The 18,871-nt window shown below is 43.5% G+C and overlaps 1 protein-coding gene and 1 non-coding gene across 3 annotated transcripts in view; both read right to left on the reverse strand.

Annotated features, from left to right (window-relative positions):
- Positions 1-13,990, reverse strand: part of CACNB4 (calcium voltage-gated channel auxiliary subunit beta 4) — a 241,410-nt gene extending 227,420 nt beyond the window's left edge. The window contains exons 1-2 of one of the 2 annotated variants that reach the window (XM_054699723.1): positions 13,870-13,990; positions 13,285-13,368 (exon numbers count right to left, since the gene is read on the reverse strand). In XM_054699723.1, coding sequence (XP_054555698.1) covers positions 13,285-13,368; positions 13,870-13,926 — 141 coding nt within the window. In that variant the 5' untranslated portion in view covers positions 13,927-13,990. Of the gene's footprint in view, positions 1-13,284; positions 13,369-13,589; positions 13,662-13,869 lie in introns of those variants that run through there. The other variant, XM_054699724.1, reaches the window with a different exon arrangement.
- On the reverse strand, positions 2,637-2,739 carry LOC119256394 (U6 spliceosomal RNA). The gene has a single exon (XR_005127734.1). It is a non-coding gene; the product is annotated as a U6 spliceosomal RNA (small nuclear RNA).
- Positions 13,991-18,871: the final 4,881 nt, after the last annotated feature.

Below are 18,871 nucleotides of genomic sequence, written 5' to 3' on the forward strand. Positions count from 1 at the left end.
GAGAGGATGTCTCTTCCTCTGAGTAGGGCAGTAGATAAATGGAGATGCCCAAGCCACTGTGGCCACTGCTGTCTCCATAAGAGCTAAGCTGAAGTCTGTGTGCTAAGCACACAGATGAGCACAGACGAGCATGCAGGGCAGAAAGAATTGCAAAGAAAGGGAGGAACAGAAGCCTTGATGAAGTCATGAACTTCTAGAACAAGCCTTAACTAATGGCAGATCTGCTTCTGGACTTATTGTCTGCATAAGCCAATAATTCCATATTTAGCTTTAGTCTGGTTTTGTAGTTCTTCTCTATATATGCAATTGAAATATTCCTAACAGATACAGTTCCAGAAGAAAATCTGAAATAGATCAGGTTCGATCTTCATTTACCTGCCTATCTGAAACCATCTCCCAGCAGCCACTGTCTTTCTCCCCAGGCAGCTAGTACACTTCTGCACTAAGGTCTCTGGTCTCACACTTACCTGGTCTACACTAAACCCCAAAGCACTTCAGGTCCCAACATTAACTTCCCTGTTCCTCTTACATCTACTCTAACAGCCCATACAGATTCATAAAACAAAAATAAAGAAAAATAAATAAATTATTATGAGTATGTTCCACCTGAGCCTAAAAGAGTGTGTACATTAACTTGTGCGGGTCAACATGCATGGTAAAGAGGTGTTGCTAGTAGCAAGTTTTGTGTAGCGCTGAGACAGAGGCCCAATCATGTCTGTTCCCCAGTGTAACCTCCAGAGAGAGAGACTCAGGTTAAAAGCACAGAAGCTGCCTTTACAGGAGAAACTGCGAGATGCAGGGCACTGTATATGCCACTCGAGAGCCCAGAGGACAGAGAGTCTCGAAGTCTCTGGACAGAGAGTCTTGTTCAGAGAGATGAAGTAATATGGTGCTATTTGTCACCATCTATGTTTTGCCAGAGAAACGGCATTCTTAGTTTAAAGGAAGCTGTGTTCTTACAGCCAGAGGCTGAGCAACCACAGTGGGAGAAGCCTACTTCTAAGACTTGTGGCAGCAGACATAGAGGGTCGAGGGAGAGTTGTAAACACCCCCAGGGTTCTCAGAATAAGGAACAAGATATTAGGAGGCCAGGTGCTGAGATCTTGTCAACAGTAGGAAAGGTGAATGTAAATGTAAATATTGTATATTATAATTTCTTCTCCTGCTCCTCCTTCTTGCCCCACATTATCCATTAGTGACAATGTCCACGTAGACCCACAGGCTTTGGGATCTGGGGACATCAAGGCCATATTATAGAGCTTTGCAGAGGGAAGATTCTAGAGGGATTTTGACAGATGGAAAGATCACAATAAAATGGAAATGCTGAGTCCTTCTTTGAGGACAAGGAATGGCATGATCGCACAGGTGGAGGGAGAAAGCAGGAGCAGAGTCCAGGCGTGGGCATGTGTGCTGTGTCCATGGGAGTGGGACAGAATAGGGTGTGGCTACAAGTCGATCCAGGGAGACAGGGACCTTTGACAGGGAGTGTGTCTGCTTTGTGCAGTGGGCTTTTATAAAGTGGGAAGAGGAAGTCAAATTAAAATAATGTGAATAGGGCCTCCCTGGTGGTGCAGTGGTTGAGCGCTGGGTTGCGAAGCTGCCAGCAGCCTCTGAAGCACCAGTTTGATCCCCGTCCACCAGGCGAGGGTCCCACATGGCGTGCAGACCTCTCCTGCCGCCCGCTGCTCCCCTCAGCAGTGTATTTCGTCAGTCTGCCTGTTCTGTTCCCCGCTCTGGCTCTGGTGAATTCTCTCACCCTCCCGCGCTTCTGACTGTACCCAGTGCTTGTATAAATAAATAAATAAATAAAATCTTAAAAAAAAAAAAAATCAGACCTTGTAGGCAAGTTATAAAAAAAAAAAACTTGCCTTGTAGGCAAGTTATAAAAATAACTGGAGCCTCTTAAGACTCACGGGAATGTTCATATTTTTTTAAACACATTGTTAACCCTAGTCATCTTGAACTGTCCAAGATTCAGACAGAGGAGAAAGAAGAAAAGCACTTTCACAGCAGGTTTGTGGGGCAGACGACCCTGAGCAGGCAGCCTGCCACACCTAATTGCTGCCTCCGGCCCACCAGTCCAATTCTGCTTAACTTTGGGACTCTCAGCTTGTGTTGGTATTGTTGCTTTAAACAGGCCACTAGTTGTGGTGGGAGGCCTGAGCAATGGTGGACATTTTTAGTTAACTTGTAAGTTGGATTTAAGTTTTGCCTGGCAATGCTGTCTTTTCAAATATCCTGGCACATCCATTTAAAAAATGACACATGCCTCCTGGTGGCCTAGAGGTTAAGGCTCAGCTAACCCACAGACTTCTCCTTCCTCGCCTGCTGCTCCCCTCAGCAGTGTATTTCAGTAGATCTGCCTGTTCTGCTCCCCACTCTGTCTCTGGTGAATCCTTTCACCCCCCACACCAGTAAATGTACTTAATGCCACTGAATTACACAATTAAAAATGGTTGATATGGTAAATTTCATTAAGATATTTTACCACAATAAAAAAAGTAATTATTATTTTTTATTTTTTAATTGAGGTAACATTGGTTTACACCATTATATATGATTTAGAGGTATAGGATCACACCTTCAGGTGCACATTATCACACCATGCCCACCACCAAGGCACCAAAAGTCCTCCATAAAATATGGAGCGCCTCACAAATTTGTGTGTCATCCTTGCGCAAGGGCAGCACTAATTTTCTCTGTATCATTCCAATTTTAGTCTATGTGCTGCTGAAGCAAACGCTAAACATAATTTTAAAAAAAGCACCAACATCCTTCCTTTTTTAAAAATACAACAGTTTTTACTTTTCCTATGTAGCAATATTAAACAACTGCAATTGACTGGGCTAGTTTAAATCCTGACTATCCCTACAATGTAGAAATTGTAATCATAACAAATACAAGCTATACATTACTCTTAAAATGTATATTTGACATAGTTTTTAAAAAGATGTTTTTGACTTAATTTTCATTGTACATGATTAAAAGAAGTATTTACATTTTATTAAATTAAGTGACTATGACAATCAACACCAAATAAAAACTGAGTCATTTCCACTGGGTCTCCCTACAACATGGAGACCACAGGAATAAAAAATATTCCCCAAACTAAATCACTCCTCAAGCTTTCTGAAATTAGCAGACAATGTTTGCAGCTGACCTATTTCTTTCCCACACGACTGTGTTGATAATTGACTTTTGTCCCCCAGGGAAGTACTCAAATATAATTGAGCAGCACCTGCCAGTTTTACACACTCAGTAATTCCCACAAATATTGTACTTAGCTTGGGACTCAAGCACTCTGCTTTCTCCTTAATTGTAGCACTCAAAAAGAAATATTGTAATTACCAAAGTTGAATTATTATGAACATCTAGATAAAATAAGTGTTTTGAATTGCAAATACACAAGTTATTTCTAATACTAAAAATTATTGAAAGTGATGGGAATAACAACTTACATTTCTCAGACACTTTTTTAATAGTGTCAGTCTCATTTTATTATATAAATCCTCTTCTATAGTCACTTGGTTTTGTTCAATCCAGAGGACAATGGTAAGGTCAGGGGTTTGATTTCATTGTAGAGTAGGTTTGTACCCCCACCCCAAAGTTCGACTTTGTGGCCTGACACTGCAGCTCCAATCAAATATGTGTAGCATCCACCCCATTCAACAACATGACTATGTGGGATATGGGCTAAAGGAAAGGCAAGCCTCCTTTCAAACACATACCAACATCTCTACATTCAGACCAGGGACCACAGCTGGAAGTTCTCAGGCTCTTACAGAGAATATGCTAATGAAAAATCTGGAGTCAGTAACATAAAATCACATATCATTGTATGTTTCCAAGTTATATGAAAGATTCAATATAGAATAGGCAGATCTATAGACAGAGTGGATTAGTGGTTTTTAGGGCTAGGGGTAGGGAGGGAGATGGAGATGCTAATGGGTAGAAGGTTTCTTTTGGGGCTTGATGGAAATATCCTAAATCTAAAATTAGATTATGGTGATAACAGAATTTGGCCTCTGAATTCCTCCCCGCTTTTTGGTACACACTGAGGCCAAATTTAAAAAGGTGTGGCCATGGAGTGCTCTAGCCTTACTAGTGATCATTTTACCCACCTGTTTGATTTGCAAACATAATCAGCATTTGAGTTAACACTAGCCTTGAGCAATTGGAGAAGAAAATAGGAGATTACAAAGGCTGATCTACCTAAATTGCTATGCCTTCCCGTTACCACTGGACTTTGCTGTGTTACAAAAGAAATTACCAAAAAAAAAAATTCTTAAAGAGCTTAAATATAATATTCTGACACCATGAACAAGTACAACTGTTTACTGTTTTTAGTGATTCTGACAACCCAGAAAAACACAGAATCTTTTCAAGTTTATGTTCACAAAATATTTCCTCTCAAAACAATTCGGCTGCAGCCCTGGGCATGGTTTATCATCCAAACGATTACAGTGCAGGGATGAGAAAGATTCAGATGTCACATAAGCTTTATCGACCTATCTGATTAATGCTTTCAGTACATAAAATACAAATGCCAAATGTCATCCCTTCAGATTGAAGTGATTATTTCTGATCTGCTTATGTGTGCAATAAGAAAGCATGTTAAAGAAAATAGGAAAGTTTACAAAGGGGCATGCTTACTCTAGCTAAAATGAGAACTTCAAGGAATTTCAAAATGTTGCCTAGATTGAGGCCAGGTGCTAACAAAACATCAATCAGCCTTAGCTACATCTGAATACAGTTTGCCATCACGCACAGCATGGCATTGTTGTTACTTAAAAACAATAACAGCATTCCCTTAAAATTAAATCTATAATTTAGCTTTTTCATTACTTCAGTTTCTATTTGCAGTCCTACCCTCACTACCCAGGCCCAATTCACATCGTTAAATCTGTGTACCATTTCTAACCTGCTTCTTCTATGCATTGTGAAACTCACACTCTCCTAGGACTGAAAAGCAATATATTCTACCTCTGGGTTCATAAGTAGAAAATGATGTAACTGTGATGGGAGCATAATATCTACTGCTTACAACAGAATGTGGTTTTATGGGAGTTTGTTGGGGATAACAGCCTTGCTCTTCTTGAGACTTACCAATTTGATGTATTCTAGAGAGGCATTATAAAGAAGGTGTGATTGGGAGAAGGCTGAGTGCTCTGCACAGTATACAAAGGAAATTTTTGCGCAGCAGCCTAGGCTTGACAGAAGTGAAAACCACCAGGTATGGAGGGAGTGTAAGCGGGTTGGGCAGGGGGTGTTGGCAGTGGGAGGGTGCTGCCTATGCCACACAAACCTGTTTAACGATGGTCTGAAAATAGATGTCTCCAGGCCTGTAACCCATTCTCCTGCTGGCAGGGACACTCCAGCCAAGGGTGAGCAAACATAGAGGGTGGTACTGTTCCAGGAAGCACCCCACTCCGAAATGTTGATTAAAAATACAAGCAGAGGGCCTCCCTGGTGGCTCAAGGGGTTAAGCACCGCACTATGAAACTATCCCACAGCCTCTGCAGCACAAGTTTGATCCCTGGCCAGCCAGGGAGAAACTCACATGGCGCAGCAGACCTCTCCTGACTAGCCCGCAGCTCCCCTCAGTAGTGTACTTTGGTCAATCTGCCTGTTCTGTTCCCCACTCTGTCTCTCGTGAATCCTCTCACCCCCTGCATCTCTGGCCTGTACCCCAGCTCTTGTATGCATAAATAAAATAAATCTTTAAAATAAATAAAAATAAATAAAATTAAAAATACAAGCAGAGGCTAAGCAAAGCAAGCCACAGAGCAGAATGGGGCTTGCAGGCCTCACTCTCCACATCTGTGGACTTTTCTTCGAGTCTTCAGAGAATCTGAGTGAGTTGCAACCCCCCATGCCCTGGTCAGGGCTTAAGCTTCGTTTGTGTCTAAGTCACAGAAAAGAGAGCTAGAAGGGTCAAACTCAGTGGAAGATGAGCTTAGACAATGCCAACCACAACTTGAAAAGATAGGTCAGAACTAGATTCCACTGGATCAGCAGACTCCCAAGGAGTGGACAGACTAATTTCCACAACTAGCTTCACTATGTGATGTGACTAAATTAGTTTTCTTCAGCTCTGTCCTTGCTTTTTCCCTTGAAGAAGGAGCAATCTCTGCTCCTTAACATCCAGAAATGACACTGTCTGGGGCAGCCTGTGGAATAATTAAGGGGAGAGGACCACAGCAAAGCCAAGGTCATTTCCAACTTAAGTTTCCACACAGGGTCCTGTCATGTTCTAGAAAGATTAAAGTTTGAGTCAGAATTTATCAACATTTCAATAAAATCTTACTATCTTAAACCTCAGGATAAATGGTTTACAAAAATGGGAATTGGGGAACTCTATGTACCAAGAACGAAGACTTCAGAAATAAGCAAAAATGACAGGTTAACTGTTCTGCTGCCCCATAATTAGATTTCTCAATCGGGAGCTTCATAAATTCAGTCCCTTTTTTTAAGTCCAAGTGCACAGACAAAACAGTTTGCAGAGAAGCAGAGTTCTTTCTTGCTGTCAGATCTCAACTTGGGAAGACACACTCTAGAGAAAATTCAAAAAAAAAAAAATAGGTGTGGACTTTTCCTTAAAGTTCATTATAGCTGGATTTTATTATATAGCAAGGAAGTTCTACTTACAGAGCAACTTCCAATTGGGTTGATGGAAATAATTCACTTCCGTGTAACTGAAATATAATGGTTGTGCCATCCCAATCTGTTTGCCTAAGATCCATTCCTTTCCTGCCCTGGCTGGGCTTTCTATCTCATTGGAGCCAACACCAGCAGGCTGCTTCCCAGGGCCCCTGTCAGCTGGGATCCAGTAGGGCTCAGCCAATGGGAGACACTCCAGGAAACTAGGTGGCCAGGGGTGGGGTTAGATGGAAGGAAAGAAGAAGCAAGATTATTTCTTTGTATTCTGTCCACCTCAAGTGACTTCTTTGGCAGAAATGCATCTCCTCAGCGTCTCTTTAAAAAAAAAAAAAAAAAAATTTATTTATTTATTTATTTATTTATACGAGCACTGGGTACAGTCAGAAGCACGGGAGGGTGAGAGAATTCACCAGAGCCAGAGCGGGGAGCAGAACAGGCAGAAGGACCAAAGTGCACTGCTGAGGGGAGCAACGGGCGGCAGCAGAGGTCTGCGCGTCATGTGGGACCCTCACCCGGGGCCAGGGATCAAACCGGCACTGCAGAGGCTGCAGGCAGCTTTGCAACCCAGCGCTCAACCGCTGCGCCACCGGGGAGGCCCTCCTCAGTGTCTCTTGCTCTTACAAAAAAGTGCCTGAGTGGTTCCAGCACCTACCAGGAGATTCCAGACCCTAAGTTGCAGTAAAAGTTTTCTTCTCCAGTAAGTTTTTTCTAGCCTAGAGGTAATAGTGGCTTTCTGCCATTGCTAACCTCTCGGTTCATCTTCTAAACTATCCCATAACCTGTTTAATTGTGTCTCTACATTTAAGTCACTCAACTGTAAAAATTCAAGTTAGTTTTGTTTTCTGGTTAGACTTTGGCTAATACAAAAGTAAGTAAGAAAACAAGCAAAAACTTCCATGAACCATACAAACAAAAATTCAATCCTATAACAGACTTGGAAAGAAACTACAGTCTTCAGCTTCTCCAGTTATTGCTTTGTTCTTCACAGTAAACACAGATTAAGAATATTTCCAGGGGGCCTTCCTGGTGGCGCAAGGGGTTGAGATGCAACCTACGAAGGCTATCCGCAGCCACAGCAGCATGAGTTCAATCCCCGGCCAGGGAGCAACCTACATGGCGCAGCAGACCTCTCCTAACTCACCCATTGCTCCCCTCAGCAGTATATTTCAGTCAATACGTCTGTTTTGTTGAATCCTCTGTCTCTGGTGAATCCTCTCACCACCACCCCGCACCTCTAGCCTGTACCCCAGTTCTTGTATACCTAAATCTTTTTTTTTTTAAGACTACTTCAGATCCTTTCATTCATCCACATCTATGTGTGTTTGTGTGTCTCCCTTGAGTATTCAGATGAAGTGTGTTGTAGTGGAAACACTGCACAGTGTGAGTCAGGGTCCCCTGTCTTAATTCCATCACTATGTATTGGTGTGACCTTCGTAAGGTCTTCAGGGTCTTTATTTTATTCATCTGAAAGTGAGAGATTGAAGTACTTTCCCTTGGCAATCTTTCCCTGTTTTTTTTTTTTTTTTTTTTTAAAGATTTATTTATTTATGTTTATTTATTTATTTATACAAGCACTGGGTACAGTCAGAAGCGCGGGAGGGTGAGAGAATTCACCAGAGCCAGAGCGGGGAGCAGAACAGGCAGAAGGACCGAAGTACACTGCTGAGGGGAGCAGCGGGCGGCAGGAGAGGTCTGCGCGCCATGTGGGACCCTCCTCTGGTGGCCGGGGAGCAGCCGGGGATCGAACCGGCACTGCAGAGGCTGTGGGCAGCTTCGCAACCCAGCGCTCAACCGCTGCGCCACCGGGGAGGCCCTTTTCCCTGTTCTAAAACTTTGTGATTCTAAGTTTATAGATGAATTTTGCATATATGCATGTCTCTAGGCACATGATTATTCTTAGAGCCAGGCACAAAGTATATACCTTCTGCTGAATTTGCATCTCATCAGAGACATGCCTACAACCTATGCTCAAATTATAACCCAAAGAATTTTTTTGCCAACTTGTTTTATGTTAGTATGAACTCAGTATATGAACATGTTTTAGATCTCCAGACACAGTGCGGGTTCATTGACTTATTATGATGATGATCTGATTAGCATACCTAAAATAACACAAGGTTTCTTGCTCTAAGGTAGGTGATTTCAAAGAAGATTACCATGTGCTCTTTCCTAAGGTGATCTTTCCACCCTCCATTAAAAGACAGACTCTATTTTCCCTCCCTTTGAATCTGAGCTGGCCCTTTGATCTATTTGACTTACAGAAATGGCGTTGTATAGTTTCTGAAACCTTAAGAAACCTACAGCTTCTGTCTTTACTTCTTGAGATACCCCTGCTTGGAACCCAGCCACCACGTTGTGAGGAAGCTCAAGCAACCATGCTAAGAAGGCCAGGTGGAGGAAAACCAAGCCCCCTGCCAAAAGCTCTAGCTGAATTCTCAGCCAGCAGCCAACACCAACTGCCAACCCCACATATGAGGATATTTTTAGATTTCTCAGCCATCTCAGTGCTTTGACAACACACAAAGCATACAGAAATTCAAAAAAATAAAAATCATTGTTGCTTTAAACCATTAAATTTTGGGAGAGTTTGTTAGGAAGCAATTTCTACCCATTAAACAAAGAGTTTAATGTTGGAGCAGAACTACGTATCCAAATATAGCACGCTAATTCTCCATCTACTTGCTCCTCATTCAATCAAGTGAATATTTATTGAATATCTACTCTGCTGGAGGCTGATGATACAAAGGAAACCAGGTAGTCATGTCCCTGCCCTGATGGAAGTTATTACATGGATGGGGAGACACACATTACAGAGAAATATTGCACGCCAAATTATGAGTCATGGTACTGTTGAGAATTGACACCAGGCATTTGGGGGGCCCCTATTTGAGCAACTGACTTCATCAGAGATCTGAGAAAGGGAAGTAAAGACTAAATTTAAGACTCAGGGGGCCTCCCTGGTGGTCTGGAGGTCAACTTTCAGTGCTATCACCACTATGGCCTGAGTTCGATGCCCAGCCAGGGAGCTAACCCATATGGTACAATAGACCTCTCCTGTCTCGCCTGCTGCTCCCCTCAGCAATATATTTCATAAGATCTGCCTGTTCTGCTCCCCACTCTGTCTCTGGTGAATCCGCTCACCACCCCCCTTGCACCTTTGGCCTATACCCCAGTTCCTCTACACAAAAATATCAGTAATAATAATAACACTCCGGGAAGATTAAAAGTTAGTCAGGCAGAGGGAAGAGCAAGGTTCTCTGCATTGAGGACCCAGAGTGTGCAAAGGGTCCATGGCAGGAAGGAGGATAGAATGTTCAAGATCTGTGTCCAGAGCTAAAAGATCATGGTCCAAGATAAAATGAGTCTGTAAGCGAGTAGGAGCTAGGCCTTCAAAGACAAGGAGAGGTTAACAAACTAATATCACTCAGATCAGATTTTCTCTTCGAACTCCAGGAGGGAGAAAATGGGAGGAACCCCAGTGAGAGTAGCCTGAAGTGTTCCACCAGACATACTGTACCTGCAGTGACATTATAGTTATTTCAATACTCAACATACACTGGCAATTGATCCAGACCCTGGCTACATTTCCCTGTCTTATTTGTATGCATCTCTCTCCATTATAAGATTATAAAATCTTTTGGGTACAGGGACTATGTCTCATTCTTTATTTCATTCCTCCTTTTCCACAGTATGTAGCACAGTGTTGGGCACATAGCAAATGCTTAATAAGTTTCAAAGAAAATTAAAACATAAATAAATAATCCATTCATAAGTACTCTATCTGAAGTCATCTCCTGGTAGAAAATTCTATATCTTTACTTGGAAAATCATTTGAAAGACAGCAACACTCTTAGGAAAGTCTTGCTGTAAAAAGTCATTCCTTTCTAATTTTAGCCAATTCTTCAACCTCAATGAAGACCGAGAATATCCCATCATATTTCCAGAAAATATCTTTGTGTATACTTTGAAGATCATTACTGGGTCACCCCTAGCTTTTTTCTTCCTTTCAGTGGCAAAATACTTAATCTTTCTCACCTTCCCTCAAAGAAAGCATTTAGTTACTCCCTGGATTCATTCCAAAACTTCTATCCCTTCTAAATGGTAAAAGCCAGCCATCTAGTAGACCAGGAAACAAGGTCAAATAGGCCTAAGGGACTCTGCTAATAGTTCTCAGGATAGAGGCAGGCTCTTTTTCTGAATTTGCTTGTTTTCAGGCTAGCTCACATGAAAGTGTGCATGCACACACACAGACTGAAACTTTGTATCAGTTCAAAGAATGAAGATTGTTTTATTAGGTGAGACTGCCAACTGTCCTCTGCCCTCACTACCAGCCCAGTATTATCCATCCGATTCCACATACCAAATTTCCTTTACTGAAGGCTTTTCTTCCATGTATTTATAAGTGATATCACAGAGAAATGAAAAGCACTATTTTTTAAATTTTAATTTAAAAAATTTTATTGAGTTAGTATTGGTTTACATCATTGCGCTATTTTTACTGGTATCCCCATACTCCATGTGAGAAAGCATTAGACTGTGAAATATCACCAAGAAATTCCATCAATCCAATGTATCAAGAATGCAAAAGCAATAAATCACTGATCAGTCCACAAATAATGAGACTTTGTTAACATAAATGGCTATTGTGCTTCTTAAATTATTTTTTTACCATTTGGGTGAAAACACTACAATTTTACTTTAAAAGATATTGCTAAATTCCATGCAATTTTTTTTTTTAATCTCTTGTCAAAGAGAAAATTTCCCCAGTTATTTTTATTGTAGCTCTTTAAAAAGTCTCTATTATGCCATAGAAATGAGATCACATAAAGGATGGTTACCGAAAAGTATTCTCAAAACTTTTGTATTATTTTGGCGCAGAAAAATAGAAAGATTGTGTACATAATATAATTACACTAACTCTTGGATTTAAATTAGACCATTCTGTTAAACTAAGAAATCTCAGTTTCAGAAAAACTTCTAAAATCTATGTTCCAAAAAAAATCTGTATTAGTTTAAATTACTTCCAAAATTAGTAGGTACTGCTTTTTACAATTTTAAACCAACATATAGCAGCACACCTAACAAGCATGTATATACACGTATTATCTCATTATTGGCATAAATGGAGAAATGCATAATATAATAATCAGTATTTATTATTTTGTTTGTGTTTGGAAGAATAAAGTATGAGGAAAGTAGTTGTGTATATGAACTCCACATTTTTAGTCAAACAGCTCATAGCAGCATAATTAGTATTTCTAAGAATTTGCAACAATAACATGCTATCAAAAATAGGAACCCACACATAAACATCATTAAGATCTCAAACAGTTGTATAACTCAAAATTTTCTAAATATTAATGTCTTTGCCTTATCAAGTACAAAAATAATCTAAGAACTGCACAAGGGATTGAACACACCTTTAGAATGAATGAAAGAGATATTGATTTTAATACACATGTTTAGTGCTCCCTGAATTAAAAAGTAATAACTTTGATTTTTGTAGAAAATGAAATTCTGCATAATAATCTAAATTATTTAGGGACCTCTTAGGAGAGGTACTTGTCCAATTTTCTGTCAAATGCCCATTCATCACTGGTAATCACTAAAGAAATGCACTGCAACTGCCACCATAGGTTAAGAACACATTACACAATGCTCTGAGTGACCTATAGGGAAAGAACTTCCCAAGGTCACTCCAGTAGTCCACAGCCCAGACTGGGATAAATGCGTCTTGGTGCGATGCCCAAAGTCCTCCCAGGTCACACGGAACACACACTCCTGGACAGTTTCTATTCCAAAGAGAGATCAAGGTGACTGACTCACTTTTGCTTGATCTCACCAGCACCTAGCAGCTAAGGTGGAGGTGATTTCATTTACAGCACATTCACAGTACGAAAATTAAGGGCCCATTTCCAGTGTCAAGGTGAAAAGCACCTAAGCATTCAGTGTAACCATGATTTTAAGGACACACAACAAGCACTAGAATCGCGCAGAAGGAAGCAACTACTAAGAAAACATTAAGTGTAGTACTTCCCAGACCCTGGGAACTGCATGCCAGACTTCGCTTATTTGGTCTTAACCAGATCCCGCAGTCTTTGCCTAATTAAGTGAAGCACAGAAGAGGTCCCCAAACGGCACCAAACTTTCTGCTCAAAGTGTCTTTCTTTAGATCAGAGCTCGGAGATCTCTCCCGAGACCCAAACGAAAAATAATCAAAGTAGGACAAAATAGAAGAGATGGCTAAAACTCTGGAAGCCAAGGCTTCTGGATACTCAACGATACGTCTTAAAGCCATTTTTCCCACGCACCAAAGGTGCAACCAGAAACATTTCCAGCACTAAAATTCAACGCCCCTGGTCTCAATCAGGTCCCCGCCGACTGGCCGCCACGAACACAAACTAACTTCCCAGGGCTGAGCGGAGACCCCTGGCCCTGAAGACTCCAGGGGCAGAGGACAGAGGGAGAAGGACAGCGCAGCAGCCTCCGCCCAGGCGGGGAAAGTCGCGCGCAGGAACCGGACTGGCCGCTCCGGCACGTGGGGGCTGCGCGGCGCTCGCGGACCCCGACCCAGCGCCGGCCTCCCGCGGTCCGTTCCCGCCTCCTCCCCGCGCCTCCTCCTACCTGTCTGAGGATGAAGCTGGTCGAGGTGGTGCTGCCATCGGATCTTTTCAACCTGCTCCTCCGCGTCGTGGTGCCTCGGGCCACCTGGACGCAACACGCGGGAGCAGAGAGAAGCCGGTGAGGCTCGAGGCGCGGACCCGGGCAGACCGCCCGGCCGGAGTCCGCCCCCCGTCCCGCTCCCCGGGGTGCCCGCGAGCCCGCACGCGTCTCCTCTGCGGCTCCCAGACGCACCCCGGATTCCCACCCACCCGCTCCGAGCCTCGACGGCTGACAACGAGCCCGAGACGGCGGCCCGCAGCACCCACCACATCCATTAACAAAGACTCTCCGGGCGCGGGGTCCGAGTCCCCGGCATCGGCTGGGGGCGGCTGCGGGCTCCGGAGCGCGAGCGCGGAGACCCGACGAGGTGAGGAGGAGGAGGAGAAAGGCAGGAGGAGGAGAGAGAGGAGGAGCGGGAGGGAACAGGGGCGCGGAGGAGGGTGCGGGAGCGGGGCCGCCGACTCCCGGGACTGGGGGCCCCGCGCGCCGGGCACGGGGGCGGGGCGCGCCCGGGCCGCGGAGGGAGGGGCGGGGAGGGGGCGGTACCTGCGGGGTGGGGGAGGGCTGCCCGTCCGCCGGCCCGTTCCTGGCGTAGGAGGACATGGTTCACCGCCGCATGGCCCGCCCGAGCGCGGCGGGTGCGGGGCGGGAGGCCCCGAGGCTCGGCAGCGGGAGGAGGCGAAGGCGGCGGGACCTCCCCACCCGGATCCCGGCCCCGCGCCGGCTCCCGGGCGCCCGGCCCGCACTTCTGGGGCGCGACACCTTAAAGGGACCGAGGCGCGGCCCCCGCGCCCCCGGAGGGATCCCAGGCGGCGGCCCCCGCAGGCGACGGTCCCGCGGAGGGGGCTGCTCCGGAGCTCGCCTACCAGAGCCGACTGGGAGAGGCGCGCTCCCACCTATCGAGCGCCTTACATCAGAGCTTTCCAGAGGATGGAGGGAGGGGGAGGCTGGGTGGGGGTGGGAGGATTAAAATAGTCTGCACAGTTTAAAATGAGACAAAGGTGGCACGGTTCATGAATCAGGACTTGGGGAGGGACTCTGGCGCGGGGTGGCAGGCAGTGGGAAGAGCCGACCGGGTGTGTGTGTGTGTGTGTGTGTGTGTGTGTGTGTGTGTGTGTGTGTGTGTGTTGCACTGGAATTTAAAAGGGCTAGAGCTGCACCATCCTTCCGAGACTAAGCTTATCAGTGCAGGGTGTGTGTAAGAGTGTGTGTGAGTGTGTGTGTTTGTGCGCGCGCGCGCCCGTTGCATTAGAATTTAAAAGGGCTAGAACCGAACCTTCCTTCCGAGACTTCACTTACCAGCCTGCTGTGGAGAGGCGTGGGTTTTTGTGCTTTGTTTTCTGTCCGTATTTTTGTATTGTTTTGTCAACTCTAGTCTCAGAAACGGGAGACATGCACATCCAGGCAGCAGCGGGAAACCCTGCCAGTCTGAGTCTGAAGGGAGATGCAGCCCCGCAGGAGACTGGCATGTCCTAAGGAGTTTTGAAGGTCAAGTTAGACCTGCTAAAAAGCAGGAGTTGGCCACGTGCCTCCCGTTTCTACCCAGAGAGCAGTTTCCAAAGGAGGAAACTCGTTTTTTGAAAGCACACATCACAGTCTTTGCCTAGTTGCAACCCTTGGTTTCCTCCTGCAAACGCATACAAGAGACTAAATTGCTATCAAATTAAAAGAGAGGAATTTTGGAGAGGAGGATATTGAAGTCATTAGAAGAGAGAAGAAAAATATTTGCAAATTAAAAAATATGGAGACCTTCGTTTGACTAGTTACTTATGAGGAATCCAACATTAAAATATGCATATATCTTAAACACTAAATTAGACTCTGTCACCTGTATTCTAGGATTTTTGATGGAAACTACCCTGTTTGTTTTAAACAACTGATTGCCCTTATTCAACTCCTGATTATATTTTACTGTCTATTTTACTGCACACACGCACATACACATACACACATCATTCCCTCAACACACTACACAGCAAAACTATTTTCCTAAACTCTTTTTGCCCAAGTCACTTTTCTCTATGAAGTATTCATTAATCTCAGCAACCCACAAAATACAGTCCAAATTCCATGATCCAGCAACCAAATCCTCCTTCTTTCCCCTGCTTTTCTGCTCACCACCTCATTTCTCCAACTTGATTTCTCTGTACAGATCTCTTTCCAGCAAACAGCCAGGGTTTACTCATTCTCATTCAACCATACACCAAATGCAATCCCAGCTTCAGCACCTCTGCCCTGGAATACACCATTCCCCCAGTCTGCTCTTCCTCCAGACCTAGCTCTGCTCACTCTTCCTCCATAGAAGTCCTCCCTGAACTCTCCAGTCCTGGAAAATTTCTCCTGCCCTTAGTATAGGCTGCCTTAGTTTATTAGTTCACTCTTTTGTGAAAATCTCCTAATTTCCAAAACAGATTTTTAGCTTTTTATCTTCTATTCTTATATCTTACATTTAGTAAATATTTCATAAAGCTTGTAGCTAATGGCTTATCTGCCAGTGCAGAACTCCCTGCTTTAGTTACCGTCAACTCAATCCATTTTTAGTTTTGAGCCATTTTCATAATTGATATTTAATCAATATACAGAAGATGAATCATTGTGTGGGCACTGGAACTTGAGATTGCTGGTTTTCCACTGACCATTTCTCACTGACTTTGAATTTTCAAAAAAGAAACTAGAGTGTCATGTAGTAAGGAACTCTGTGCACCAGTACCGTAGCAAAACCTGTGAAAGTTTAAAAAAATAAGCAATTAATAAAGCTACTTAATTCTTTGGAATTGGTTCTAAGGCTCAGCAAATGAAAATAAACCTTATTTTAGAAAACTTACTAAAACTCAGCAAGAAAAGTAAGTCTGTGGTGTTTAACAGACTCTCTGCTTTATATACAGCTCAGCAAGAAGGAAACTCCACTCCATACTGGTACAGCCAAGAACTCAAGGCTCTCTCCCCTCAGTTCTCAACTGGAGGGCTATATCCCTGAGAGAGGACATCAGTATTTATCATCCTGTCCCCCCATGCCTGTAATTGAGGTTAAATTTCCATAAAATACAGTAGAAATGTGGGGGCTTCCTTCCTTAGCCTAGACCCCACTTATTGGATGGAGGAACCTTGGGCAGAGAGGATACTGGGGCCCTGGCTGCTCCTGGAGTGGCAAGCTAGGAAATCTGGAACTGATGCCCCCCACCCCATCAAGCACTCAGCTCCTAAAGTGGGGTATGTCACTAAGAGTTACACCATGATCTCTGCCCCTAGAACCAAAACTCAAAAGAAAGAATTTGGATCCTTTCCCTCACACCACATACAAAAATTAACTCAAAATGGACCAAAAGCCAAAATAAAAGAGAGAAAAATATAAAGCTCAGAAAAAAGCATAAGGGTAAATCACATGACTTTGCATTTGGCAATGGATTTTTAGCTTTGACACCAAAAGCACGAGCAACAAAAAGAAAAAATACATTGGTACTTCATCAAAATTAAAAACTTATGCTTCAAAGAGGGAAGTGAAAAGAGGGCCTCCCTGGTGGTGCAGGGGTTAAAGTCTTAAAGCTATCGAGCTATTACCAGCAACTTCAGCATGAGTTGGATCCCCAGCCTGGGAGCTAACCCTTATGGTGCCACAGATTTCTCCAGTCATACTGTTATGGGGCAACCCCAATATAAAACGGGTTGCCTGGCTGTGGGTCCTCACTCGCGCTTAAAAGGGACTTATTAATACTCCACTACAGACACACACAAAAAGGTTAATAAAAGGTTTATTTACAAGGGAAAGGGAATTAAGGAAATGTACCACTCAGGGAGAAAATAGGGAAATAAAGTCTTTAATGCGTCCTACCCGATCCGCAGACCTGGAAACCCAAAGGCACTCTCAGAGCTGGCTGGACTCTGTGAGCTGGCGGGGAGCCAAAATGGGGGAAACTCTCCAAAGCCCACGTGTCTGGCTTTATACCAAACCTGGCTGCTTAACCCCACCCTTAGGTCCCAGCCACCTTCCCTTTGGTGGTGATGAGATTTGGAGTTCCCAATGTCTTTTGGCTTTGGTCTGGAGTGGGGGTGGAGTCCACAAAGCCTGTATGGAATTAGCTTTAGGACAGCCTTTTCCCCCTAACAATACCTCTCCAGTCTTGCCCACTGCTCCCCTCAGCAGTGTATTTCAGTAAATCTGCCTGTTCTGCTCCCTACTCTGTCTCTGGTGAATCCTCTCACACACACACCCCGCCCTGATTTAGACCCCAGTCCTTGTATGCATAAATAAATAAAATAAATCTTAAAAAAAAAATGCAAACTTTTAAAAAAAGTGAAAATAACCCACAGTATGGGAGAAAATATTTGCAAATCATATGTCTGTTAAGGATTCATAGCTACAACTCATTTAAAAAAAGATAAGTAACCCAGTTTTTTTAATGGACAAAGAATCTGAATAGACATTTCTCCAAAGATATAAAGATGGCTAATAAGCACATGAGAAGATGCTTGACATTGTTAATCAAAGGGAAATGCAAATCAAACCCATAGTGAGACAGCACTTTATACTCACTAGGACAGCTATAATCAAAAAGTTGAATAAGAACAAGTATCAGGGCCTCTCCTGGTGGCGCAGCAGTTAAGCGCTGGACTGTGGAGCTGCCCACAGCCTCTGCAGCGCCGGTTCAATCCCCAGCCCCCGGCGTGGGGGTGCCACATGGCGTGACAGACCTCTCCTGCTGCACCCGCTGCTCCCCTCAGCAGTGCGTTTCATCATTCTACCTGTTCTGTTCCCTGCTCTGGCTCTGGTGAATTCCCTCACCCTCCCGCGCTTCTGACTTTACCCAGTGCTTGTATAAATAAATCAATCAATCTAAAAAAAAAAAAAAAAAGAACAAGTATTGGCAAAGCATTGGAGAAACTGGAACCGTAATTCATTGCTGAAGGGGATGTAAAATGGTGCAACCATTTTGAAAAGCAGTTTGACAGTAACCCAAATAGGTAAACATAGAGTTACCATATGATCCAGCAATTTTACTTCTAGGTTTGTACCCAAGATAAACGAAAGCAAATGTCCACACAAAAACTTGTATACCACCACTCAGACGACATCGTTTATATTAGCCAAAAAGGTGAAAACAACCCAAATGTTCACCCACTTCATTCCTAGAAAAAGGATGAATGCCCTAACATAGAGGAGTCTTGAGAACATAATGCTAAGTGAAAGAAATTTCAAAAGATCACACCCTGTATGATCCCACTCATATGAAATAGGGAAATCTATAGAGAATAAAAATAGATTAGTGGTTGCTTACGACTAGGAAGGCTAGGAGGAGGGAATACTGAGGTGATAGCTGTAGGTACAAGGCTTCTTTTAGAGGTGAAGAAAAGTTTCTAAAATTGATTGTAGTAATGGCTGCACATATCTATAAATACACTGAAGTTATTGGATTGTATACTTTAAATGAGTGAATTAGATGGCATGTGAATTATTCCAATAAAGCTATTATTTTCTAAAATCCTCATATTATAAAAAAGTAACTCAAAATAGATCATAAATCTATGTGTATATTGCAAAACTATAAAATTT

The sequence above is a fragment of the Talpa occidentalis genome, unplaced genomic scaffold (genome assembly GCF_014898055.3).
Source record: "Talpa occidentalis isolate TD23 unplaced genomic scaffold, MPIMG_talOcc4v2.1 talOcc4.3, whole genome shotgun sequence".
NCBI classification, from domain to species: Eukaryota; Metazoa; Chordata; class Mammalia; order Eulipotyphla; family Talpidae; genus Talpa; species Talpa occidentalis.